The following is a 27,592-nucleotide window of genomic DNA, read 5'->3' as shown; positions in this document are numbered from 1 at the left end:
TATCTTAAATTAAATAGGTTTTCCTCAATTAAAATTAAAATTTGAGGCCAAAGTAACTTCACCAGCAATTTAAGGGGTCTGTTAAACTTTTAAAGCTGTGTCTGTAATTTTTTCAACATTTTATTATGAAAAAATTTCAAATATAGAAAAATGTTGAAATAATTATACAGTGAACACCACATATATTCTCCAATTTACATCTTACTATATTTGCTTTATCACCTATTTAACCATTTCTCCAGCTTTCTATCAAATGAATATCCTTAATTTTTTATGCATTTCTAAGTTGCAGACATATTTCACCCAAAAGCACTTCAATATGCATATTATTAGCCAGAGTTCAATATTTATTTGATTTTTAAGATAAAATTTATATACATTGAAATATATAAATCTTGTGTATCATTTGATGAATTTTGACAAATGGTATGCCCACATAACTGAAGTCTCTACAAAAATGTAGAACATTACTGTCACCCCAGAAAGTGCATCTTTCCAGTCAATTCCCAAACCCACTCCCCAGATAAACTCACTGTTCTGATATTATTTTCCTCTGTAGATCAGGTTTTTTGTTCTAGAGTTTCACAGAAATGGAATCATATAATATTTGTAAGGCTTCTTTCACTTAGCCTAATGTTTTTGAGATTCATCCATGTTGTCTCATTATCAATGGTTCATTCCTTTTTACTGCCGAGTACTATTCCATTGTAAGGAAATAGCACAGTTTGCTTATCTAGTCTCTTGTTGACGGACATCTGGACTGTTTTCTGGATTTTGGCTCTTGTAAGTAAAGCTGTTGTAAGCATTCTCCTAAAAGTCTTTGTGATAGTTCAGAGTGAAATTGCTGGTGTGCTGGTAATCTAACAGTGGAATTTAGCTACTGAAAAAAGTTATGTTAAACCATGCATATCACTGAACTACACTTCATTTTTAATTTACAGCTTCCTTTTCATTTCCATTTGCTATCATCCTAGGTCAGGTGATCATACCTCATTTCTAGATTAGTTTAGCTGGTTCTCTTGCCTCTAGTCGCTTCCCTACTTCAGTCCATCCAGCACAAGGTTTACAGGTGATATAACACTACTCCCTTGTAATCTCCAGTGGCTTGCTGTTGCCTACTGTGTGGTTTGAGAAGGCCTTCTAATTCCGTCTCCACCTGGCCTTGTTTCTTATCCCTTCTCAACATAAACTCTATATTTGCTCCTTCTGGTTTTTGCCTTCACTGTTTTTGCTTTACTGCTTCAGCCTAGAATATTCTTCCTCTCTTTTCCATCTCCCCAGATCTTTAGAATTCTTAGAGTACAGCTCAGAATTCCACAACTAGGTTGTGAGCTCCTTGTAGGCAAGGACCATGTTGGCTACTTTTTATATTCTAGTGAACACCTGTCATAGTGCTATGGATAAAATAGACATTTAGTCAGTACTTACTAATTTGATTGTCTCATACTGATGATTACAAATGAATCTGTTTTTTCAGTATTTCTTTAAGATGTTTTCTTTTGGCCACACTATGCATGTGGGATCTTAGTTCCCTGACCGGGGATCAAACTTGTGCCCTCTGCATTGGAAGCACAGAGTTTTAACCACTGGACCATCAGGGAAGTCCTTCAGTATTTCTTTTTAATGCCCAGTTAGTAGGTTTCATATTTAAACAACTACTGGATACAATAGTTTTTTAAAACATTTAAGTTACAATCCTGTGGTTGAAACGCTATGAAATATGTATAATGATTAGAGAGATATACCCTAATATGCATTTATAATTACATCACAGTAAAACCGTGACTATTTGATACCCCTGGAGGATGAGTCATTTATGATGTGCATTCCAAACAGTGGAAGGCTTACCATCAATCCTGTTCTTGCCGTATTTAGTGGAATGCTATAAATAATGTACTATATATGTTATATACCTGCCCTCCTAAATCAATGTGCTGCATTGTCACTGCAGATGCACTTAAAAATGATGTGAGGCTTTGCGCTGAGTAACTTAGTTTATCACTCCATAGAGCGAATGCTGCTCCATACTGCTGAACTGTACGGGTTGTCTGTGTTCATGGGGCCACACGGAGGCCCCTGGGGCTACAGTTTGGAGATACAGATGACTGGCTGACTGCTTGCTTCCTTGTAGAGCTGAGCTTCTGTCCTCAGTCTTTTGAACTTGAGCTCTCTTCTCAGTTGTCAGTGTATTGCGATTCTCTATACTATGCAGAGATGTATAGTATACACTACACTTTCTGTTGGTCACGGCTGCTGTAGTCTTTTTCCCTTGACTGCAGGCCCCATCGCAGCTGTTTGTGTGCTTTGCTTATCCCTTCCCTCTTATATATATATATAGTCTCTTTCTTTCTCTCTCTCTCTCTTTTTTTTTGCTTCTTCTTTATCTGTCAGTTCTTTCAGTCTTTGCATTTTATGTGAAGATGGTCTCTCTTTCCATACCCTGGCAGGCAGTAAAAGCACTCCTTTCTTTTTGCACGCTGAACTGATCAGAGCATTGGATGCAATCTTCAGGTGCATTGCCACTTCTATACCCTGGTCTATATTGCCAGGTGAATATGGACTCTTTCTGTATTACCAGACTTTTTGTTTCTGGGCTTGAGATTTTATTGTATAATGTTGGTGTTGGGGATATTGATATTATTACCATGTATTAACGATATCATAGGGATGTTTTTTTGTTCCACAGTATGATTAAATCTAGAATATAATGTGGCATTTAGCAATGGGTTTTTAACTATAAAATACCACATGGCACATTTAAGAACTATTTTACTTTGGTAATATCATGGTAGTAGAAATGTGGAGAGGATCGTGTGTCATGGTATGATAATCTACCGTTGAAATAACTCTACATATTGATACAAGTATGTATACCCCTAATTAATTTTTCTCAACAGTTTACTCATAACACATCTCTCGATCTTTAGGTCCCAAGGAATCCCGATATCCCAAATCCAGCTGTTGCTCAAAGAGAGGAACAAAAAAAGATTGATGGAGCTGAACCTCTTACACCAGAAGAGACTGAAGAAAAAGAAAAACTTCTCACACAAGTAAAATATTTTAAGTGATTGAAATACTTCTAGTCAACCAGTAGAAGAAAAGAAAATACAGATCACACTTACTTTTTATTGTATGGGCCTGGTACCCTGATCAGACACACCAGCACAGCACAGGGCCTTAGTGTAGACATACATTTAGATCAGCTGTCCCTATTTTTTAATCCCTTACATAAAACAGTTTTGGAAATACTAAAAGATACATAAATGAAAAATATGTGTCAATTATTAGAAATAAGACATGCATTTTATCAATTATACTAAAGTCACTTAACCTGCATATGAATCCTGATAGACAATAATTACTAGCATATTCTTAAAAATTTATTTTATTGATTATGACTTGTCCTCTGAAATTATACTCTACTAATCTTTTATTTATGGAATGACTTCATAATTCTAAAAATGCTTCATATCCTTTCTTGAAAAGAACTTTAATACAATGGTGAGAAATTTCTGAAACTTTTAACGATACTCATTGTATAGTTAAAAGTTAATAATTATTAAATATTTAAATAATATTTATATTTAATAACAAATATAAACATTTTCATTTGAACAATATATTAATGCTTTCTGGGCATTGTTGCTTTAATGAGTTTTATGAGTGACATACTTCCAAAACAACCTGTAGAAGATAAAAAGAATTACAATGCAAAGGATACTTGCAAAATAATAAATAAAAATGTGTTCTACCTTAGTATAGAAAATAGCCAGCAAGATTTATTATTCAACAAATTCTTTTGAGCGATATGCAAAGCACAGTGCTAGGAAATTTTCCATATTAATTATTGAAAGTTCATTTTTATATTTATATCTTATTTATTATATAGATATTTTCTTTGTTATAACATGTAATTTTACTTAATGAATTTTTACAAATTACATTCATAAGTTTCTGAGCCAAATGCCTGGAAGTCATAAAGTTCAGTTGGAAAATGTAATTGCAGCTGGCTAAATATTAGGACTTACCATAGAATAAAATAAAACATTTAAATATTCATGTTTTATTTTCAAAATTTATTTCCTGAACACAAAAATAAAGTTATGGTCTTAGAATGTTCCTTGGCTTGCAGTATATTGTAAATGTACAACATATTGTGAATATACAGTCTCAACTGAGAAATTGCTTTTGTTTGTAATTAGAAACAGAATCAATTTTTTGCCTCTCTTAGTACTTGAAGTCATCTTTAGTCATTTTTCTTTACTGCCCTAAATAATTAATCTTTCAAAAAATCACAGGAGTACAAAGGAACAAGATGTGGGGTAATCGGAAAACTTTATCAACTAGAGGTTAGGGATGGAGTTTTGCTTTGTTGAGGGTATCACATTTATGTGAGTTGGGACAGGAGGAGTGGAAGACAAATTTAGTCTTGTGACTTCAGAGACATGCTAATAAATACCAAAGAGACTGAAAACACTGATTGGTCGAACTGTTCTCTTTTAGGAAAGAAATCAAGTGGGCCCAATAACACCGTTTATAGAAATCCTATTTATGAATATAATTTGGAACAGAAATTATTTATTCATAGTAGTTTGGAATGATGTAAAGAGTTATAAAAATTTTCTTCAGTCTTTTTTTCTTTATGTATTTTTTTGATTTAAAGCATCCACATTTTTTTCTTAATTTACATGGGAACACATCTGTGAAAAAAATGAAGTACTGGAATATCCAGGACTTCAGCATTTATATTAGCATTTTTATTTTATGTATTTGTATTTTAATGTAGTAGGCATCTATAAAATATGGAGTTAAAAACTATATAATATCTTGGAACTATAAATCAGTTTTTAGTACTTACAGGGAAATATATTCTCTTTATGATAGAAAAGCAGTTATTTTTGCAATAACACTAACTCAACTTGATTCCAACATAAAAAAACCTGGGATTTTATAAGGAGAAAAATTTTAAGTCTTTTGACCTCTTTTTAATGTATTGTTGTATAGAGCTAAATAGAACAATATTTGGAGTTGTTAATTTAACCTCTATTGATGATGCTTGCTTTTTTGTTCACAGGGATTCACAAACTGGACTAAGCGAGATTTCAATCAGTTCATTAAAGCTAATGAGAAATATGGAAGAGATGACATTGATAATATAGCTCGAGAAGTGGAGGGCAAATCCCCTGAGGAGGTCATGGAGTATTCAGGTTTGTATATATAACTTCAAAAATGGTGTTTTACTTGTAACCTTATGCATTTCTTTGTGTCAGTTTAATTATACCTTTGTTCAGAGACCTTTAGACTTTTATGAATAAACTGTAGGTGAAAGTATAAAATATAATTGCATTTCTATGAAAAGATTATAAGACTTACGAAAACAAATTGCTGTTGTCCCTTCTAGTTAGCTAATAGAGCCAAGTATAGCACCGATAAAACAAGGGTTCTGGGCAAGTCAAGTCTAAGACTTCAGTTTCAGTGGATGGAATTAGTGTTTTTCTAGGTTGTCCTTGAAGTAGAGAATTCCTATCAGGTTCTTTTAGATCCTCAGACACTCTCAGGGTTCCAGTTTGCTCCAGAGAGGTTATATGAATTGCATTAACTCCAGGCAAGCTGGAGTAGATCTGAAAAGACTGCTTGAATAAATTTGTTGATAGGTCCTGGAATCAACTCCCTCTCTTACTCAGCTGTGTCTTTGGTCTTGACCAGAACTAAATTATGTGCCAAAGCATATGGAGTAGATACTGATTTCCATGTCACAGTGCAGCCAACCTCAGGCTTCTGAAAAGAAATCTTACTAAAATAGACAAGTATGTGTAGTAAGTTTTCTTTATGTAGAACATAGGAAGTTTCTAAAGTCCAAATAGGTTGAGTTCTCAAATTTAGCCACTTCACTTTCTCTTTTCACTTTCATGCATTGGAGAAGGAAATGGCAACCCACTCTAGTGTTCTTGCCTGGAGAATCCCAGGGACGGAGGAGCCTGGTGGGCTGCCGTCTATGGGGTCGCACAGAGTCGGACATGACTGAAGCGACTTAGCAGCAGCAGCAGCAGCTATATAGAACCTAGGACATTTTTCCCCTTAGAAATGTTACAAAGTAGGTTTAGATTTCTGTGCTAGCCCCTCAAAGCCTACTTAGCCTAACAAGTGAAATTCTATATTTTTGCTGTGAAAAATAGTAGGGAGGAAACATTGAAATGCTAATAAATATGCCAAAGATTAATACAGACTAGGAACAACTTTTAATTAATTTATTTTTTAACTTTTAATTTATTTATAGTGCTAGTGCTTGAATAAGTCTATGTGTAATTAGGGAGAAGATACTTTATTTTTCTTTTGGAAATGTGAAAGAGCCTTCTGGTGATTGCCAGGGACTTTAGAGGTGGATTATATTGAGTTGTTATTTCGTGTAGTATAACATCAAGTCTATGAATGTTCTTTACTTTGATACCAGCATAACATTACTACTGCTGTTAACATTTGCCGCATAAGTTTAGGGCATTTGGAGACTTAAAAAGGGGTAAAATAGAGGAGAGAGTTAAATTTTAGCCACAAGAGTTGAATGAAAATAGTGTAAAAAGATATGTGCTGAGAAATTTTCTGAAGTAGAATTTTCTTCAAAAGATAGGAAGGGGAATAAGCATCAATGTGTATGAAGTTGTAAGAAAAAAAAGTTGATTAAAGAAGATATTATGTCAGATATTCCTTCAAATTGACACCAGGCCAGGTAGGATGACTAACTCAGGACAGCTTAATTGGGGCTGTGCTAGAGGATATAATGTTCAAATAAAAACATAGCTTAAATCAGTATCTGTAGTATCTTTTGAAATTCTAGTCATCTGAGATGGATAATTAAAAACTTCATAATAGGGACTTCCCTGGTGGTCCAGTGGCTAGGACTCCACTCTCCCAATGCAGGGGGCCTGGGTTCAATCCCTGGTCAGGGAACTAGATCCCGCATGCTGTAACTAAGATAGAATATCCCACTTACCATGACTAAGACCTAGTGCAGCCAAATAAATAAAAAAATAAATAAATAAAGTAGAAAAAAAGCTTCATAATATTTCATGAAAGGAAAATTGCTAACCTAAAATCTTCTTGGTGAGGTCTTACTTTTAAATGAAAAGAGGTATTTAATATCCCTCATTTATTACACCTTAAGAGTATTTAATAATTGAACATACACACACACACACACACACACACACACACACACACACACACACGTGAAAGTGAAAGTGAAGTTACTCAGTCATGTCCAACTCTTTGCGGCCCCATAGACGGTAGCCTATCAGGCTCTTCCATCCATGGGATTTTCCAGGCAAGAGTACTGGAGTGGGCTGCCATTTCCTTCTCCAGGGGATCTTCCCAACCCAGGGACCGAACTTGGGTCTCCTGCATTGCAGACAGACACTTTACCGTCTCAGCCACCAGGGAACCCTGTGTATATGCATACATACGTATGTGTGTGTGTGTGTGTATATACTGATGAATCTGAATCTTAAGTATAAACAGTATAAGTTCACTGTATCATTTCCTGTTAAGTCTTCATTCTATAGTTCCTTGGATTCATTTATGTAAGATGACAGAATTGTGAAATAATAACTCTTGTTTTTTTCAGCTGTGTTTTGGGAGCGTTGCAATGAATTACAGGACATTGAGAAAATTATGGCTCAAATTGAACGTGGAGAAGCAAGAATTCAACGAAGGATTAGTATCAAGAAAGCCCTGGATGCTAAAGTACTATATTTCCTAATTGTCAAATTACCAATAGATTGTTTCACTTGATGATTAAATGGTGGTTGGCTTTGACTTATTATTACTGCACATTTAGTTAGAAGCACTATTTTGTTTAAATCTATAGATTGCAAGATACAAGGCTCCATTTCATCAGTTACGTATTCAGTATGGAACTAGCAAAGGAAAGAACTATACTGAGGAAGAAGATAGATTCCTGATATGTATGTTACACAAAATGGGCTTTGATAGAGAAAACGTGTATGAAGAATTGAGACAGTGTGTTCGGAATGCTCCTCAGTTTAGATTTGACTGGTTTATCAAGTCTAGAACTGCCATGGTATGTATTCCTTTCTTGCTTATTTCCTCCTACTTTTTATTTTGAAAAATTTCAAACGTCACATATCCTTCACTTAGATTCTGTAATTGTTGACATTTGCCACATTGGCTTTCTCTTCTTACTAGTATATGCGTTATGTGTATATATATGTATATGTGTGTGTGTGTGTGTGTATATACTTACGTACATAGAATCTATCTATACAAATAGAATCTATATATTATACTCAGGAATTCAGAAACACAGCTATGTTCAGAAATCTAGATCTGTATTTTCTATTTATTAATATACAGATCTATGTTTCTGAACCATTTGAAAGTAGGTCACAGACATCATGTGTTCACCTCTAAATACTTCAGCATTTATCTCCTAAAAATAAGTGTTCATCTCCTAAATAAAAATATTTTCCTCCATGACCACAATACCATCATCCTACCTGAAAATGTTAACATTGATTCAGTAGTATCATCTAGTATACAGTCCATGTACAAAATTTTCCACTTGTCCCCAAAGTATCTCTCATAGCTGTTGTTTTAAATTGATGAGTCAGTCACAGTTCACATAGCGCATTTGGTTGAGTCTCTTTAGTCTCTTCAATCTACAACTTTTGTTTTTCACAACAGTGACTTTTGTAAGGTACCCAGGCTCATTTTGTAGAATGCCCAATATGTGTCTCATTGTTTGCTCACAGTTAGATTTAGGTTAAGCATTTTTGGCAAGAGCCTGCCTAAGTGATGCGTATTGCATCACATCAGGAGGCTCATTATGTCGGGTTGTCACACTCTTGGTGATGGTGAGTTTGATTACAGGGTTAATATGGTGGCCATCAGAGCTCTCCACTGTAAAGGTAGTTTCCCCTTTGTAATGAGGCAGGTGATATTTGAGACTGTGTGAATAACTTAAGAATTTATTTTTAATGAGAAGGAATTGTTGCCTGAGTTTTTGTAAGAATATCATGAGACTGAATAATTAAGAAGAGATTTTATTTTAGCTTGATGTAATTTCCTGTTACTTTCTGACACGAATTGTGTTTCTATTAAATCTTAATGCCGCTTAGCAGTGTTCTTGCTGGTATGGAAGTAAATGCTGGTATGGAAAGAGTCGTGTTCGACTCTTTGTGACCCAACCCCATGGACTATACAGTCCATGGAATTCTCCAGGCCAGAATACTGGAGTGGGTAGCCTATCCCTTCTCCAGCAGATCTTCCTGACCCAGGAATCGAACCGGGGTCTCCCGCATTGCAGGTGGATTCTTTACCAACTGAGCCATCAGGGAAGCCGGAAATAAATGCAACATGTTTTTAATGTTGGCAGTGTCAGTCTTTTGTTAGTTGAGGTAATTAAGACAAAAATAGATTCATATAGCCTAAAAGAGTTGGACACGACTGAGCAACTGAACAACAATGAAACATTAAAAGTAGCCAGAAACCAACAATCCAAACAATGGACATTTTTCTTTAGTTTCTATCATAAATGTTTTCTTGGCCAAAAGTTCATAGAGATGGGAAGCAATGCTTGATATTTTGTCTGACCCATTTTATATTCTCAGTTCAAATTGAATAAAAGGAAAAGTCTGAATTGCTATATTGAAGGTGCTAATTTTGGTGGATGCTTTATAAATCAGATATTTTGTGTTAAAACTTTAACACAAATTTAGAGTGTTCCTGGATTGTTATTAGACTGTGTCTATCAAGTTTGTGGAATACATAATACTGAGAGAGGTATAGCAAATACTTTGGATCAAGCCAGAATACAAAAGGAACTAGAGAAATTGTAATGATGAATTGATTGAATCTCCCTTGCTACATGACAGTAATAGGGATGAATGTAAAGTGCTGTACTTGTATAAAAGAATAGGAAGAGGTATAAATGTTAATAATACACAGTAGAAAGAACTGAGGAAAGAATAAAAAAGATGAGGATTAATCTGTAGCATGAAGGACTGATGTTGGAGGGAAGAGTTGTTTGACAGGTTCTTTGGATTGTTGAAATAGACTATTGAAGAACAGTGTAGAATAGCTTTTGTATTAGCTTTGAAAATTAAATTCTATTTTGACTGTCTGAAGACTTTGGCAGTAAGCTTGTTGGCCTTTTAAGGTGCCTTCTAGCTTGGTGCATCTATGACCATGTTTAGCAGAGAACTCCTTTCAGAAGCCAGGCATTAAAAATTTTTAGCCATTTGGGGTTTTATGCATATGGTGATCTAATTTACAGCAGCATTAACAGCTTGTAAAAGACAAATACCCACCTGCATTTGTTGATGAATTATCTTTTAGATCATACATGCCCTTTTATGTGATGGAACATTTGCAGCGTTTTGTGTATTATTTCAGTGATATTTTACTACTTTTTAAAGGTTGAGTTTAATGCTGTTTTCAGTTTCTGAAAACATTAAGCTAAAGCAGTAGGGTGAAACAGATTCAGAAGTGCAGGGAAAATCTTATATTATTTGTAATATGAACATGACTGTAGAACTATGTAACCTTATTTCATTTTCCAGGAAAAAACCAAGTGTATTGTTAACGACCACTAGATGTCTCTGAACTCCCTTGTAAAAAATCTTTTCCTCCATCTTTCTACAAAACATTTACATCTTTCTTTACCAAGAGGTTTAAATCTCTAATGTATGTTTTTCAAAGAGTAGATATTAACTACTTACGTGACTGAAAAATGAAACTTTTATTTTGTCTGTTAAAAACAAAGACAATTCTGTCCTTAATTATGTTCTGGAAGGTGGAATTTATGACTTCTAAAGAATCTTTAAAAACATATAGTAGCTTATTTCATAGTAAATATTTTAATCCAGAGTTTTTGTTAAATTTTCCACCATATCATTTCCTTCCTAGTTAATGGGTAATTTTTATGTATGTTTCTGGATTTAGACTATTTAGACCATCTTTTTAGAATATTTCATGATAATATAAATCATTAGGGAATTAAAAAATGGATTACTGTTATTTCTAGATGATCTCTTTTCGCCTCATTTAAAATGATTGGTCTTGTATAGTGGATCATTCACAATCTAGGAAGTGAAACTTCCCTCTTGAAGGAGGCAGTTGGATTTCCAAAATTAAAATAATTTACTTCATTGAAAAACCCCAAAATACAGAGGATATAACTTGATTCATTATGTGAGTGTGTCACTGTGTTCAAATTAACATTTTATTAATGATTAAACCTTAAACTTAGCTTACTAAAGAAGCTATCTTTAAAAACAATCTTGCTTAAAGATTACTTTCCCAGAGACACCAATAAATAGTGTGAAATACTTAGAAAAAAATAGAAACTTTGGTAGTTATATTTTTTTCAGAGATCTCAAACTACTGAATTCATGGCTTCTGACTTAACTAACAGTCTTAAAATGCTTAAAGGCATGAACCTTCACTTCTGAATATGCCACATTTTGAAAGCCTTCAGCTAAAGGTTGAAAATTTCTTTGAGGCTCTTTTCCGTTTAAAAATGCTGGCTGTACAAAAGAGAAAATGAGTTTTAGTTCCATTTCTCTGTGCTAAAAAGATTGTGATTTCTTTCTCTGAGAAATTGTGTGGTCTTTAAGTAAGTAATCAGTCTCTATTGAACTACATAAACAAGTAGGAAGGATATGATCAATTTAGATTTTTAAGCTCAGAGCATATGAATTGCCTTAACCATTTTCCTTCTAAGAAAAAAATGTATTATAATGAGGTCTTAGTCTTAGGACATTTAAAACTATCAGAATTAAAAGTATCTTTGCCTATCAGAATTTAAAACTATCAGAATTAAAAGTATCTGATTATCTTTATATCAGATATAAAAGTATCAGAAGAAAAGATAATACTTTGTATAGTACCTTTTATACTATAAGGTTGCCAATCCCTTTATCAACAGTGTCTCATTAATTCCTTTTACTGAATGAATTTCAGGGCACTGTCTTCATTCAGTTAGTGACAGACTGACATGACTGGGAGATTTGAAAAGAATCTGAGAAGTCTAAAAGATCTAGCACATTAGTCAGTTTACTGGAAAGGACATATTGAAAGTATCCAGAGTTTAATTAGTAAGTCCTTGCTCCTGCTTAGGTTCTTTGAAGTACTCAAAGGATAAAAAGCAGAATTTGGCCGTCTGAAATAAAGAACATTTCTTGATATAGCGACTATGCTGCCTTGGCAAGGTTGCTCTGACTTTTCATTTTAGCCAAAAAATATTCTTAATTTTTAGACTCTAGGGAGTTTTTTCTTTCCTCTCCTAGACTCTCAAGAAGCTCCGTGTGCATATCCTGTGGCCATGGACCTTAGAGTTGAATGAAAGTATTAATAATTAGTGATTACAATTGCCTTGCCTTTTGTGGTAGTTCAAATGAATTTTTAAGGTAGTGTTTCAGAGAATCACACACTGTTGTACAATGTAATAAAAATTTCATGTTATTGCTGTTTGTTTTCAAATCACAGTTTTATTATTAATGAAAGTGTTCCTTATTTAAAATTAAGAACATGACATTCCTCATTAGAGTTGTAGGAGAAAAAATACTTTTTAGAAAGTATTGCTATAGCTTTTTATGAGCTTGCTTCCCTTTGTGTAGGTTTATCTGTGATAGTAAACATTAACTAAGTTATTAGTTCAGCACAGGATATTTGATAAATTATCTGTCCAGTCAGAGAAGAATTTTCTTTATATATACTTTAGAAAAACAGAAGTCAAGTTAAAAAATTTCCAAGCTATTCTGTAGTCACAATGATACTTTTGTTTGTTGCTTATGCAGTATAGCCTAGGAAATTTTATAAGGAAGGCCACTCATGATTTTTCATTTTATGTACTAGTACTTAATTGTGTGATAACAGCTAATATTAGTATCTTAGAGCATAGCTTTCTTTTTTTTTTAGTATCCTTTTATTATTATTTTTTTAAGCACAAATGCCCACACAACTTTGACTTATAAGGCAGTTCTATATATAAATTGTTAGTGACCTTGATATTATAAACTACATACAATTAAATGTGGTTCCAGGGTACATAATTATGCTTCTCACACCAGAGGACAATTCTGGTTGAGATTAAAAAGAAAGTGTGATACGAACATGTCCACTCATATGTAACGGAATGGGAAGTCTCCCTCAGTTTATGCAGATGACTTCTACTTGTTACTGCACAGTGTGAATTTGTAGGGGAAAAAATAATACACTAACCCTTGGGTCCCATATAGGCAAATTAAGATTGCATTCTTCAGGCTGTTTCAATAGGACTGGATTTGGCCATTCCCATTTAGAAAATATCAAGAAAAATTTATGTACAAGAGTTGATGCTATTGCATTTGGATAAAGCTGGCAAGTTCTTGCTACTAGCATAGCCCAGGAAACACCACCGAGGAAACCTAATATATTGGAATAGATGTGGCGCTTGGCCCACAGTTTGATAGCTCTCAGGGTTAACCTGAAGTTGTCAGTGTTTGGTACTAGATATAAAATTTCATCGGTTACCCTGCAACCGTTAAGACTTCTTATACATCTTATATTTAAATTTTTAAGCAGACTGTCATCTCTTAAGTCCAAGTCTTCTGGAATAGTCTGCAGTGCTAATCTTGCAAACAAAATATCAATCTCTATCCCATCAAAACACAGTTTGATAACTGGTACAAATGCCTCTTCAACAGCTCTTAAATCTTTTACTTCTTCCTGTAATTTCAACTTATCATAGAACGAGGTGAAAAAATCACTTGGATCAACATGTCTTGGTGCAACACACAATGCATCAGTATCAGCACCTTTTGTATGTACTCCTAATCTATAAGAGCCAAATGTAAACATTTTCCCACCAACATTTTCAATTACAGATTGTGGAAGATTCTTGCTTTCACTGATTTCTTATATCCACTCTTTTACCAGGTTATTTAATTTTCCCAAAATTAAAATCCTGCACTGCAGTTCCTCTTCCTCTTCAAAAACCCCAAAGGGCTTCAGAGTCTCAACTAGCTTCTGTGTGAGTAGGCAGTCAGTCTCCTTGGGGGCTGCTAAGCTGATGGGAGAAGTAATGCCATAGTGCTTCTGTGGCGGCTGTTTGCTGTGATCCCTGTGTTGTGACTTGGAAATGGCATCATCTCCTGCACCGGCACCGCCCAGTCACTCCCCCACAACCCCGCAACCACCGCCGCTGCCACCCTGGGCATGATCCAGAGCATTAATTTCTTAATGAAATGTGAGGATATGAATTAATACATTATTCAAAAAATTGGTAAAATAGAAAATTATTGATGAGTTCTTGACTCTAGAATTGTTAAAATGTATTTATGCTTATAGCTATATATTATTTCCCCATGTGCTTGAAAGACTAAAATGTCCTCTTCAGCCTTAATTTTCAAAAAGATCCTATATAGAAGTGTGTACAGAAGGAGTTGTTCTTAACTTTGCCTTAAGGGTTAGGTCAGAGGAATGGTTTCACAGAAGAGGCCCTTCTTGGAAATGAGCCTTGAAAGACCAGGAAGGAATTGGCCCTGGGACTATGAAAATGGCATGTGCAAAGGTAGAAACAAGCACAGCATATTCACAAACTGCACGTAGGTTGGTGTACTGGGGTGTGAGTAGGAAAGTCCCGGAAGATGAGGAAAGAGCTGGCAGCCAAATGACCAGGGGCCCTGTTGAACTGCGATCACTGCTCCATAGGAAATGGGGAGTCATTGAAAGATTTTAAGAGGGCGGTGACATGGTCAGATTTACTGTATAGAAATACTGCTCTGTGGAAATGGGCAAACATCTACCTCAACTCCCATATAGGCTGATAATTCCCAAATTTCTATCTGTCTCTTCTCTGTTCCTCCTCTTCCTGCCCCCCCACCCCGTCCCCCGGCCTTGGCTAATATATCACCATCTGCCCCAGAGTCATTTTTTTACTACTGCTGTCTTAACCTTCAAGAGCAAATGGTTACATCTAAAGGTACTAGCATAACACCTTGCACAAAGTGGGCATTCAGTGAATGAATGAGCATGGAACTTTGGTTCTGCAGTTGGCTTCTGTCTCATAGACCCTATCATTGGGTCACATTTGGATAGAATGTGAAGAAATGTAGCAATGGGTTTGAGTTCTTTTTTCCTCTTCCTTTCTTTTCTTTTCATCTACCTTTCTCTAATGATGGACTTTAGTTGGCTATAATCCCTGCAGCTTCGGTTTGAATAGCCAGTTGTAAGCATCATGTTTTATTAGTAACTGTAGTGTTTGATTTAAGACTGAATTGTTCTAACAATCTGAAATATGATACATGCACTAACAGGAGTTTGTTTTACGTATCTATGCTTATGTGCTATCCTGGCAACCCACTTCAGTATTCTCGCCTGGGAAACCCCATGGGCAGAGGAGTCTGGTGGGCTACAGTCCATGGGGTTGCAAACAGGTAGCGACTAAATAGCAGCATCAGCTAGCCTGTGAGGAAGTGACATGACATTTTACAAATAACGATGTTTAAGTAGCAGCAATTAGGTAAAACTGTCATAACATTTGATACTTGCTTAAGAAATATAAGATATTTTTATATTATTATTATTAGAATATATAACTCCCATCTAATGGCCAGTGTGCTTGGGCCCTGAGATTCTAGCATAGAATGCCATTGCTTTTTGTTAGTATGAGAGGGGTTCCCAGGTGACAAAGAACCTGGGAAATATACAACAGAATATATAGTTGAAGGTGTTGATTCTGAAGGTAAAGTACAGGGAGTTTACAAAACAGCAAAGGAGAAAAAACCTCCCAGTTTCGTTTTACTAAGAACTATAGAAGAAAATTCTGACTTTATAGAACTACCTACAAATTTTGAGGCACCAGTGTGGAGTGCAATTTATTTATTTTTTTTGCTCCTGCTCATTTCACCTGCTTTTGACTTTGAACCAATAGCGGGCACCGACCTTCTGTCATTCAGACTTAGGCAGGCTTAGTGTCTAGGATTTTAGTACATAGGAAATGTAATGTGGAGTCTCTTTAATCTCTTTCAATAAGTCACTTCAAGTCTACTGATGCTTTCTGTGCCTTTTGAATTGATGCTTTGAAGCTGAGTATTGGGGCAAAGGATGTTTGAACTTGGTGCCTGGCGTGATTGATATTCACCACACAGTACAGGGCAGCGCCACTTACTGCAGACATCCCATCATTTATTAAATAAAGGTAGAGAGCCATGTCCTGGTACTCAAAAGTTGGGACTTGGGTGACTTTGCATTGAACAGAATCATAAACCATTAAAAAGACATGGAAAAGCAAGGCAGACAGTTTGCTTAAAGTCAATCTAAAGTCTAGTTTAAACCAGGGGTTGGCAAACTACAGCCCTTTACCTATTTTTGTACAGCCTGCAAGCCAAGAATGATTTTTACATTTTCAAATGGTTGAAAGAAAATCAAAAGAAGTCTGTTTTGTGACATGTGAAAATTGTACAAAGTTCAGATTTTAGTGTCTGTACAGTTTTGTTGGAACCCAGCCACACGCCTTCATGCTACAGTGGCAAAGCCAAGTAGTTGTGACAGAGACCATGTGGTCTGCCGAGCCGACAGTATTTACTGTTTGGCCCTGCGCAGAAAAGATGTGCTGACCCCTGATTTAAAGAATGTGTAAGAAAACTGGAAGGAAAGAAATAATATAACCAAGGTAGACATAAGCATTATACAGTCCTTCAGGAAACATGTTAAATGAAGGATGGGTAAAGGGGGAGCCTATTGAGCCTAAAGGAAAGATGTTTGGCAGGTCTGGTGGTGATTGTGGTGATTGTGATGGAGGCATGAGAGCTGCCTTGTAATATTTGAAAGATTGTCATACAGAAGAGGGAATCAGCTTGTTCAATCTGACTGCAAAGGTTAGACCTAGAATCAATTGTTGGAAATGATAAGGTAGCACATGGTAACTTTGCATAAGGGAATATTTTAAACTTACTCAGAGGTGGGCTAGGCAATCTTGTGAGGTAATGAGTACCCCATCATTGGAAGAATTCAGACAGGCTGGACAGATAATTAGCAAGGACCTCATAGAAGAAATTCAGCATCAACTTGAGTGATTTTTAAAGGTCCTTTTCAATCTTGAGAGTCTGTAATTTTATGAGCTCCCCCTACTGAGACTCTGTATCAGGGGAAGATTTCAGAGTACATAATATACCTTTGATTACATGACTCCTCCTGCTTAAAAATCATCAGTGAGATCCTTTTGTCAACTGAATTAAGTAAAATTGCTTAGTTCTTTGTTTTTAGCTCCTAGGTTCTTTGTATTTTGATTCAAACTTAGTCTTCTCCATCACTCTTACCCTGCACAGCATTTCCCAAGTTGGTTTCTACCAAACATTGTTCCAGGATTTGCAAATATACAATATGCAAAACAAGGTTCTGAATCCTGCCCTTAACCCTTGCAATCTACATTAGACTGCTAAGAGCTCTGTGAAGTCCTGCCATGACAAAATTTGTTTAACCTTTTAAAAACCTAGCATTTCCTGAGCATGTGTGAACACAAAGTACTTTTTTTTCCCCTTTGGCCACAGCTATTAACACTGCACAACAGTTTTCCATTTGTCATTTTCCTACTTTGTTCTGTTGTCTTTCTTGTTTTTGTATCTCCTGTCTTCCTCTTGTGTGCTGTTTTTCTCCCTTCAATTTCATTCCTAAATCCAGTGTGGGGAAATCGTGAAAGAAAGAGATAATTAGACTACAGAACTGTGGAAACAGTTTGAGACCATGTGAACCACTCCCTGTAACCCCAAGGAAAATAGAAAGATAAAAGGTAAAAGAATCTAGGGGGAACATGTATGTGAAAGAAGAAATTATATAAGATAAAATTGCTTTAGACATCATAAAATTTCTCAGAATCGTTTTGTTGTCATTTAGTTATTCAAAAAATGAATCACTGTTTTATTGGTAATCTGGCCTCTTTATTTGTAATTTCTGCTGTTGGCTAGTGTTCTGTTTATGACACCATCTGCTTAGTTAGGCAGTCTTTAAGCATGTGAATAAAAGATGGGGTTGGTATCTTTAGAGGAAGTGGCGTTACCTACGCTAGGAAGGTAGCATCCAGACTCACTCATTCCTTGATGCCTTTCTCCAGAGAGTTAGATTATTTTTTTGTCTGTAGTTAGTGACAGGTTAAAAGGAATGAAGGTAAGAACTTATTATACAGTCTATTTATAATCATCTTGAGATAGTCTACTTCCTTGCATATGAAACTGTCTCAAAAGTATTAGTTTTTTCCTGAATCACCCATATGAACCATGAATATGTATCTAAAGATATCTGCAGTCACAGGCAACTATTACTTATTGAGAATAATAATAGCCAGAGGGTATAGCTTAATGATTCAAGAATCAGCTTCACATAAAGACTCTATCTAGTCTCCCTAGAAACCAACAATCAAATCTCATCAGGGTCAACTTAGCCCTTTCTATAATAGATAAATTGAATAACATGCTGTTTAATTTGTATGTGTGGTATTGAATGAAGCTATGAAGAGTGTTTGCTCTGCATATTAAAGATACTGCTATTGTTTTGGTAAGTAAGGAAAATTCCAATGTTATTTTTCCTAAATTATTTAACCTTGAGTAATTGAGGATGATTATTTTTAATAGTTAAACAATAATTTGTTAATGAAGAATTTTTTTTTCTGGCTAGACTGTCTTTGGTTTTCTGCCTTCTTTACAGAATAGAAACTGCTTGGATAGTTGATAATATTTCTGTGTGCCATTTTTATTGCTTTTATTTGGGAAGATAAAACTGTATTTTAAAAATCTGCCACTTTTAAAAAATGTTACAGGTTGCAGTGTTCATTACAAAAAATTTAGAAAATACATGCTAGTATAAAGAAGAAAATAAAAGTTCCCATTGGTTCTATATTCAGAAATAGCTTCTGTTAAACACCAGTAACTCTGCACATGGTTCTCTCTCAGCTATTTCTATTGTGTATGTGTGTATATGCTAAGATGTATTTATATGTATATCATAATTTCCAAATTAGCAAAACTTTAGTTCCCAGGATTTCTCTGCTAAAAAGCACACTGCTCTAAATATTGTTTTGTAAATCTTTGTGTACATCTCTTATTTCCTTACGTTAAGCATCTAGAAGTGGAATTGTTCATTCAAAAAATATGAAATTTTTAGGATACATCATTGATATTTCCAATTTTCTTTCTAGAAAGATAGTATTTTGGTCTTCTTGGGCTGCCATAACACAGTACCCACATGCGGTGACAATTTCTCATGGCTTTGGCTCCAGGCCGGTTGGTTTCTGGTGAGGCCTTTCTCCCTGGCTTGTAGATGATGTCTTCTTCCTGTGTCCTTACACGGAAGGACTCAACCCTTACGACTTTGGTTAACCTTAATTACTTCCTTTTAAAGGCCTGCTCTCCAAACAATCACACTGTGGGGCTGTTAAGGCTTAAACTTACAGATTTGGGGAGGACACAGTTTTTTCACAGTGGCATCCCATCACCAGTGAAGGAGAGCTTCCATTTCACCATCTTATTGCCAACATTGGATGCACATATTATACACACATGAACATGTCTTTGCTAATTTGATAAATATATCATTGTTTTACTTTGCATGTCTTTGAGTGAAAAAAGTTTTTAATATTTGGACACTTAAAATTAATTTTGTTTCCTATTCGTGTACTTTGACCACTTTTTGGTTGAAGTTCTCAGTTGTTAATAAACCTACATTTTTATTTGAGCATTTAGCTATTTTATATCTTATCAGATATTTTTGCTTATGCAAAAAGAAACCATTTTAAATGATATTTATCCTTTGATACTAAGCCATCATTTACCTTTAAAATACAGCAAAGTATACAAGGTTAATATATATGAGTGTCCATATTAATGAATCATATATTTAATGCTCACCATACGTTCATAAAAGCTGTTTATAGTTTGGATGCATTGATTTGCTGGCAGTGAAATATAGGTAGTGGCAAGGTTAATGTGGAATCTTTCCAGCTATTGTTTGCTTTGAATTAACAACTGCAGCAGTATTTCCTCAACTTTGATCCCACGAGGTATCCTTTGAGAAGAGATTTCTGCTGATTGAATGGCTTTGGGAATTGCTTGCTTTCTCCATCTCCTACCCTAGTGGTTGACAGTGCTTATTAGAACTTTAAAGGCTCTGAGCAGCCCTGTAGAAAAGAAATCTGACTTTTGTAAGCTGAGTACTTCCAAATCGTACTTTGACAAGAGGACATCCCCTTATTTTTTTAATGTGATTTTTGTTAACTTTTTGTTTTGAAATATTTACAGATTCACAGGAAGCTGTGAAGGAATGTCCAGGGAGGGCCCATGCACCCTTCACCAAGTTTTCCCAGATGGCAACATCTTCCACAAACACTGGACAGTGTCACAATCAGAAAATAGACATTAGTACAATCCAAAGAGCTTATTCAGATTTCATTGGTTATAGATGAACTCATATTTGTGTGTGGGTGTGTGTGCACATGTGTATGTGTGTGCTAAGTTGCTTCAGTCATGTCTGACTCTGTGTGACCCCATGGACTGTAGCCCACCAGGCTCCTCTGTCCATGGGATTCTCCAGGCAAGAATACTAGAGTGGGTTGCCGTGCCCTCCTCACGAGTGTGTAGTTCAATACAATTTGATCACACATAGGTACATGTAACTAGCACCACCGGAAGACTTACTCATGCTGGCTGTTTAAAATCACACCCCCTAACCCCTTTTTTCTAGCCCCTGGCAGCTGTTGACATGTTCTCCATTTCTAAACTTTTGTCATTTAATAATGCTATATAAATGGAACACTGTGTTATGTAACCTTTTGAAATTGGCTTTTTTCACTCAGATAGGGTTCATTTAGGTTTCTGCATATACCAATAGTTCTTTCCTTTTTACTGCTGAGCAGTATTTCATGATATGGATGTACCGCAGTTTACTCATTCTCCCACTGAATGATATTTATCCACTTATCATATATTTAGTGGAATATAACCTGTATGAATATTGTTCTGAAGAATACCAACTTAGAGATTCTTTATCACAGAAATGATAGAATCGAATAATTATCACTTTTTGAAGGTTGTACCTGGGTTGCAGAAATTAAAAGTCTTCTTTATTTGATTCAGGAATTCCAGAGACGCTGTAATACTCTGATTTCGTTGATTGAGAAAGAAAATATGGAAATTGAGGAAAGAGAGAGAGCAGAAAAGAAGAAACGGGCAACTAAAACTCCAATGGTAAAATTTTCAGCATTTTCCTAACTTTTAGGTAGATCCCATTTTTTTTACATAATTAAAATGCCTCTATTATGTTTAACGCTATAGTGATACCTATTATAAAAACTGGTTTTTATGAAATGCTGATTTGTTTTTGACAGAAAAAGCATTACACTACAACCACATGTTTCCTATTTGTTTGTAGAGTATATGGTTAGGAACTCCCTAGTAACAGGGCTCAGTATTTTAAAAAAATTTCTCATGACTTTTAAGCAGAAGTATAATGCAAGTAAAATCCTCTGAACTGAGACTGAAGTTGTCATGGGGAGTAGAAGAGGGGTGGGGCGGGGTGGGGCTGAGGTTGAAACTGGGAGTTCTGATTTGATCAAAGAAGTTTTCTGATCTTTGTGGAACTATGAATACAAATAAGAACTTTGAGGAGACAGCAAAGCTTTACTTGATTTACTTGGTAATAAGTTAACTGTTAATAGTAAGATGATTTTAGCTCAGTCAGGTTGCCTTGTATAGTTACAATTTCAAGTACTCTTTAACATATTATTTGAGTGTGGTTAAGTAAACTACCATATTTCATCAAGTCTAAGATGCCTTCCATTGTAAGACAAAGCATTATTTATGTGCTACTAAGAAAAACTGCTGCCAAGTAACTCTGATTTGTCATCAATTATAGGATGCATCCTGATTTCAGAGATGCTAAAGTGGGAAATAAGTGTGCATCATAGAATATATGAAATATGATATTTTAGCATCTATCATGACATTTCAAAAATAATACACTCATAAATAACATTTTTCCCAGAAAATTTTAAGTATTAAGTAGTTCTTTAAGCATACATTTTTAGTACCATGTGTAAGTAGAAACTTGATGACTATTTTTGATGGGTATTTTATGTCTTTTCTTAAAAAGAAAACATGTTTGGAGGTTATTTTACATTGGGTTATATAGTTTGTTGGGCTATATAGAACATTAACTGTGAGTATAACATTTAAGTGAATATTCATGTTAAAATTTTTTTTTGATGCATTTACATCCTAGATTTAACATTGTTGGGCCATTTAAAAATGTGCATATTGGAGCAGAACATTAAATCTGTTTCCATTTTAGTCACAGAAAAGAAAAGCAGAGTCAGCTACTGAGAGCTCTGGAAAGAAGGATGTCAAGAAGGTGAAATCCTAAAGCCTAGAAATAAAGTTTTAAATGGGAAACTGCTATTTTCTTGTTCCCATCTTCAAATGCTAATTGCCAGTTCCAGTGTATTCATGGTACTCTAAGAAAAATCAATTTGGTTTTGATTTCTTGCATATTTTATATATTTTACAATGCTTTCTACCTGAAATGTGTAGCTTTATATTTTATGCATTCTAGTATTTTTGTGTACTGTATTTTGTGTATTTCATGTCTTCATCTAAATCCTCTCAGTCCTTGTTCTTTTGAAGCTTGTGCTGAGGTTTTAGCTTTTCTATGTTTTATATGCCGCTGCTTTGAAAGAGAACCTAGATTCTATAGCTGTATTATTGTTGTTTCATACTTTAAATTTATATGGCTGTGGAAAAATGAATTAAAATGATTTGAGGAGAAAGACTTTTTCACTTCTTTGTTGCTTTCTTTTCTATTGAGTATGGGCTTGTACGTGTTACTGCATACTGTGATTAGCATAATAATTGTTTCTTTGAGGTCATCTAAATATTTTTTTCCTAAAGGAATAAAGGGTGAGAACAGAAAATTATTAAAAAAACTAATATTTGATACTGTGCTTGCTGTCAGTATGCATTACATTTAAATTATTCTCTAAATATTCAAGTGGGAAAGTATAATAAAGAAATGTCTATAAGAAATTTAATTATTTCCTGTGTTTTGTGCAGTAGAAGATAGTTGTGTTTACTGAATTGTATTGCTCACAACTATGTATTTGGTTGAAAGTTAAAGCTTTGCTTGCTGACTTGTGCCTGATCTTTTGTCACATAGAGCCAGTTCAGGGGAGTCTAGGTATAACACGTAGATCTATTAACAACTCAGTTGCGGGTATGAAATAAGCAGCATGCATGCAGAAGAAAGGGGGAGGTCTTCTATAGGAATGCAAGTATGCTCAGTTAACAAGACAGAGTATCCGAGTTTTTATATACCAAAAGCTTTTATCTTTCCCACCACAGATCCCACACAGGCCAGTGGGATGTGAGATGGGAGGAGATCTGCTCCACACAGTCGCTCCAGGCTCCAGTCTGACCGAGGCTCCCTTGTTTCATGTTTGCACCATCTAGAACATGTGGGTTATTGAGCTGCCACCGTAGGAGAACAGGACTCTGGAGAATCACGTATAGGCTCTTTATTTCCTCAGTCCAGAAGTGACAGATGTCACACCCATTTATATTTCATCGTCCAAAACTAGTCACATGCTCTTGTGTATTTGCCAGAGGACTGGCAAATGTAGGAGAACAAATGGAATGCCTTACAGTACTGCCTCCGCCACAGGGGCTGTCACACGAAACTGTTAGTGTGTGATTAATCAGAGTCAAGGTCAGGTTATGAGGGAACAGGGAAAATGGATCAGAGCCTAGTGTGAAATGCATAGCAGTTAAGTAAAGCTGGGCATGTGGGATGGTGGTGTTTGTTATAAAAACAAGATTTGGACGACTAAAGAATTGTTCTCTCCCTGACCCAAGATCTTTTGCATTTCCTCTCCAACTCTGTTTAGTGTACCACTGGCAAAGCTTGGTGCAAGTCAGCATCTTTCACATCCTCATTGTCATTGGGGTTCTGCAACATAGGAACAGATCTTCTAGAATGACAATCCATCGTCTGCTGGACTCTTACAAGCCTTTGTTCATTATCCAGATTTCATATTTCTTACTGCCGGGCTCCTGATTGGATTATTTTTACTGTTTCCACTATTAGGAGACTCGTACTCTGTTGGAGGTTGGGATGAAACTGGGTTGCTATTAAGAGATGAGTTTACAATGATGTTAGGTCAAGGGACCCAGAGATATCCAAATCTGTCCTTGGCTTAACCACCCTTTCTGTAAGGTTCACAAAAGAGGCAAAGGTAAGCAGTCATACTTCACTAGCTGGTGCTTTGCTCCAAACTTCAATTCAGAGCTCTTAGATCCAAAATAAAATCTCAGAATTTTCCACTCCAATGAAATTAAAAGTTCCAGTCACCTGAGATGGAGAAAATTATACATTAGAGGGTCTTATTAATACCCACAAGTTCTGTGCACTGAAAAATAGCCCAATTAGGGTCTTAGACTCTGATCAATCAATCAGTTCAGCATTTCTTGGGGGAGAAATGAAGGTGGAGGGTGGGAGCAGGTACAATTACTATCTTTGAACTTCTTTCATGGACCTGTAACACTCTCTACTTGTTCTTTCTCTGTTAACCCAAAGGGGTTAATGACTAAGCTGTATGTGGCTATCTACTTTAGGAGAGAAAATCTGCAGGTAAGTTCTTCCACTCTTTTTATGGGACCATTTTCCTGGCCATATGGCTCTTTCTTGGACCCAAGAGATGGGAAATTCAGCTCTCCTAGATTATGTGCAGCATCACTGGTGAATGTAGCCTACCAAGGAGTCCACACAGCGAACAAGCAGATGACAGCACGGCCCAAACCATACGATGCTGGGAATGCACAATGCCCCAAGTCTCCACAGGAAACCCCTCTGATTGTCAATTTTCCACAGAGAAATTAAACTGTCATAGAAAATTTCAAAGTCCCAACAAATAAATCCTGTTTCACACCAGAGGCCTGGGCTGATGGGGTAGTAACCCTGGACCTGACTGCCGTGTTGGATTGGAAGAACAGGATAGTCAGTTACCATGTCAGCTGCTCAGAGACCAGAAGCAGTGGAAGAGTGCTGTATCCATGGATGCAATTTGACAGATGCACCGTGCTCCAGCCCACCAGTAAAAGTGGTCTAATAGATGGTACTGGAATCTGACCTAATCTGATTGCTTGTTTGGAGAATGTGCAAGGAGGGAACCAGGGACTCTGGTTTCCCAGTAACCCCCAGGCTCTCGCAGAGGCCTTTGTAAAGCATCTGTCTTGATCTGTTGGATACTCTAAAATCAGAAGAAGATAGAGAGGTCAGCAGTCTCTCATTTGCATCAGAGTCACTTGTCTCTCAGTCTTTATCACACAATTCCTTCTGGCTCCCCAGCCTACAAGTGCTTAGGCTGTCTGGAAAACCTGGGTTCTCATCAGATTACACATTCTCCCATGAAGTATGCCCCCAAATTAGGTCCATTATATGAGACCTAGTTAAGAGAAGTTACTGAACTAGAATCTTTGCAGCTATCTTAGTCACTGGGTGTTTGGCTTGAAAACCTAACTGGTGAAACTATAATATCTACTGTCACCCAAATAAAGTTTTATTATTTCCCAATTATTGGCAAAGCTCCCCACTGTGGTCTATTATGGTGCTATAGCCAGTGCAGCTTGTTCAGATTCCTGGGCCAGTGTCAGTGATGAGACAGGGGTCCGCATGCTTTTTCTCCAAGTGTTTTTTTGAAATGCTCCAGTTGCCATCAAATTTCAAACAAAGTTGTTCCCCAGAGTTTACCCATGGCACGAAGCTCCAGTCGGCCACAGTTGTGGCTGTGTTGATAACAAACTCCGTACTGACTGCTTTCATTTCCCTCTCTCACTTCCTCACTCCTGTCTGACTGTTTCCTGGGGCCAACTCATAAAGAAACTGCTTGTGTTAGAATCTTTGTCTCAGGGTCTGCTTCCGAGGAAACCCAAATTAAAACCCCTTGTATGCGTAGCTCTTCTTCAGTTCAGTCACTCAGTTGTGTCTGACTCTTTGCGACCCCATGGACTTCAGCACGCCAGGCATCCCTGTCCATCACCAACTCCCAAAGCCTACTCAAACTCATATCCGTCAAGTCGGTGATGCCGTCCAATCATCTCATCCTCTCTCGTCCCCTTCTCCTCCTGCCTTCAATATTTCCCAGCATCAGGATCTTTTCAAATGAGTCGGTTCTTCACATCAGGTGGCCAAAGTATTGGAGTTTCAGCTTCAGCATCAGTCCTTCCAATGAATATTCAGGACTGATTTCCTTTAGGGTGGACAGGTTTGATCTTGCTGTCCAAGGGACTCTCAAGAGTCTTCTCCAACACCATAGTTCAAAAGCATCAATTCTTCGTCACTCAGATTTCTTTATGGTCCAACTCTCACATCCATACATGACTACTGGAGAAACCAGTAGTTTTTTTTTTACTAGATGGACCTTTGTTGGTAAAGTGATGTCTCTGCTTTTTAATATGCTGTCTAGGTTAGTCACAGATTTTCTTCCATGGAGCAAGTGTCTTTTAATTTCATGGCTGCAGTCACCATCTGCAGTGATTTTGGAGCCCCCCAAAATAAAGTCTCTTACTGTTTCCATTGTTTCCCCATCTATTTGCCATGAAGTGATGGGACCAGATGCCATGATCTTAGTTTTCTGAATGTTGAGCTTTAAGCCAACTTTTTCACTCTCCTCTTTTGCTTTCATCAAGAGGCTCTTTAGTTCTTCTTCACTTTCTGCCATAAGGGTGGCGTCATCTGTGTATCTGAGGTTATTGGTATTTCTCCCTGCTCTTCTTAGCCCTTAGCTCTTTCACAAGAAGGTGTTGGGTGTTTAAGAAGAGTAATGATCGATATTATATCATTATTCCTAGAAGATCTACCCTTCTGTGGACAGTTAGTGTGTGACTTGACTGACTCAGGATATTTTGCACTGGTACAAAGTACTGGATTCTCATTTCTCTTCATTAACAAATGAGACTTTCATCTCACCAATAGCTATGGTACTGGGAATTACCAGGAAGAGGTTAAAAGCTTCCCAAATTTTTGGTAAGGCCAGAGCTGGTATCCAGGCCATTGTCTCTCTCAAGCATTCTCCATGCTGGTTGGTGCCCCTTCCCTGTAGCAGTGATTCACTGAGGTAACAGGTCTAAGTGTTGGCCTTTCTCACTGTACTGTTCCATACAGCCATTATAGAAACTTGGTCATAACAGGCTTTTCCTCCCATCTGTTGGTCTTTCTAGTGACTTGATTATTTTGTCCCTTCCCTGATACATTGCTTTCCCACTGGGAGAACTTTCATTTAGGCCACTCTAAGTCAGATTCAAGCTATATCTTTCTCTTGACTTTCAACCTTGCCTTCCATATTGCCCCCAAGACATGCTTAGTTAATTTCTTATCTTTCTGTGATCTGATACTAGATTTGTCCATGTGTTGGACTATCAAATTATGTGGTTTGATACTAGATTTGTCCATGTGTCGGACTATCGAATTATGTGGCCTATTTTTTAGGATCTCCATATACCTATGGGAGGTTGATAGTACTGTTCCTGTCAACTGTCTACCTTCCATCATTAATACAGTT

The 27,592-nt window shown here is 36.3% G+C and overlaps 1 protein-coding gene and 1 pseudogene across 8 annotated transcripts in view; one reads left to right on the top strand and one right to left on the bottom strand.

The window, feature by feature from the left end:
* Positions 1–23,068, top strand: part of SMARCA1 (SWI/SNF related, matrix associated, actin dependent regulator of chromatin, subfamily a, member 1) — a 68,901-nt gene extending 45,833 nt beyond the window's left edge. For 2 of the 7 annotated variants that reach the window (XM_043895636.1, XM_043895634.1), the window contains 6 exons: positions 2,928–3,050; positions 5,075–5,207; positions 7,619–7,737; positions 7,862–8,074; positions 21,120–21,230; positions 22,264–23,068. In XM_043895636.1, coding sequence (XP_043751571.1) covers positions 2,928–3,050; positions 5,075–5,207; positions 7,619–7,737; positions 7,862–8,074; positions 21,120–21,230; positions 22,264–22,269 — 705 coding nt within the window. In that variant the 3' untranslated portion in view covers positions 22,270–23,068. Of the gene's footprint in view, positions 1–2,927; positions 3,051–5,074; positions 5,208–7,618; positions 7,738–7,861; positions 8,075–21,119; positions 21,262–22,263 lie in introns of all 7 variants that reach the window. The other 5 variants (XM_043895635.1, XM_043895631.1, XM_043895630.1 and 2 more) reach the window with 3 other exon arrangements.
* Positions 12,933–20,685, bottom strand: LOC122689363 (annotated as a pseudogene). Its single transcript, XR_006339806.1, has 2 exons — positions 20,682–20,685; positions 12,933–14,127 (listed from the first exon to the last, which is right to left on the bottom strand). The product of XR_006339806.1 is annotated as a poly(A) polymerase alpha-like (transcript).
* Positions 23,069–27,592: the final 4,524 nt, after the last annotated feature.

This window comes from Cervus elaphus, chromosome X (genome assembly GCF_910594005.1).
Source record: "Cervus elaphus chromosome X, mCerEla1.1, whole genome shotgun sequence".
Lineage (NCBI taxonomy): Eukaryota > Metazoa > Chordata > Mammalia > Artiodactyla > Cervidae > Cervus > Cervus elaphus.
This window is presented reverse-complemented; position numbering and strand designations above follow the sequence as displayed.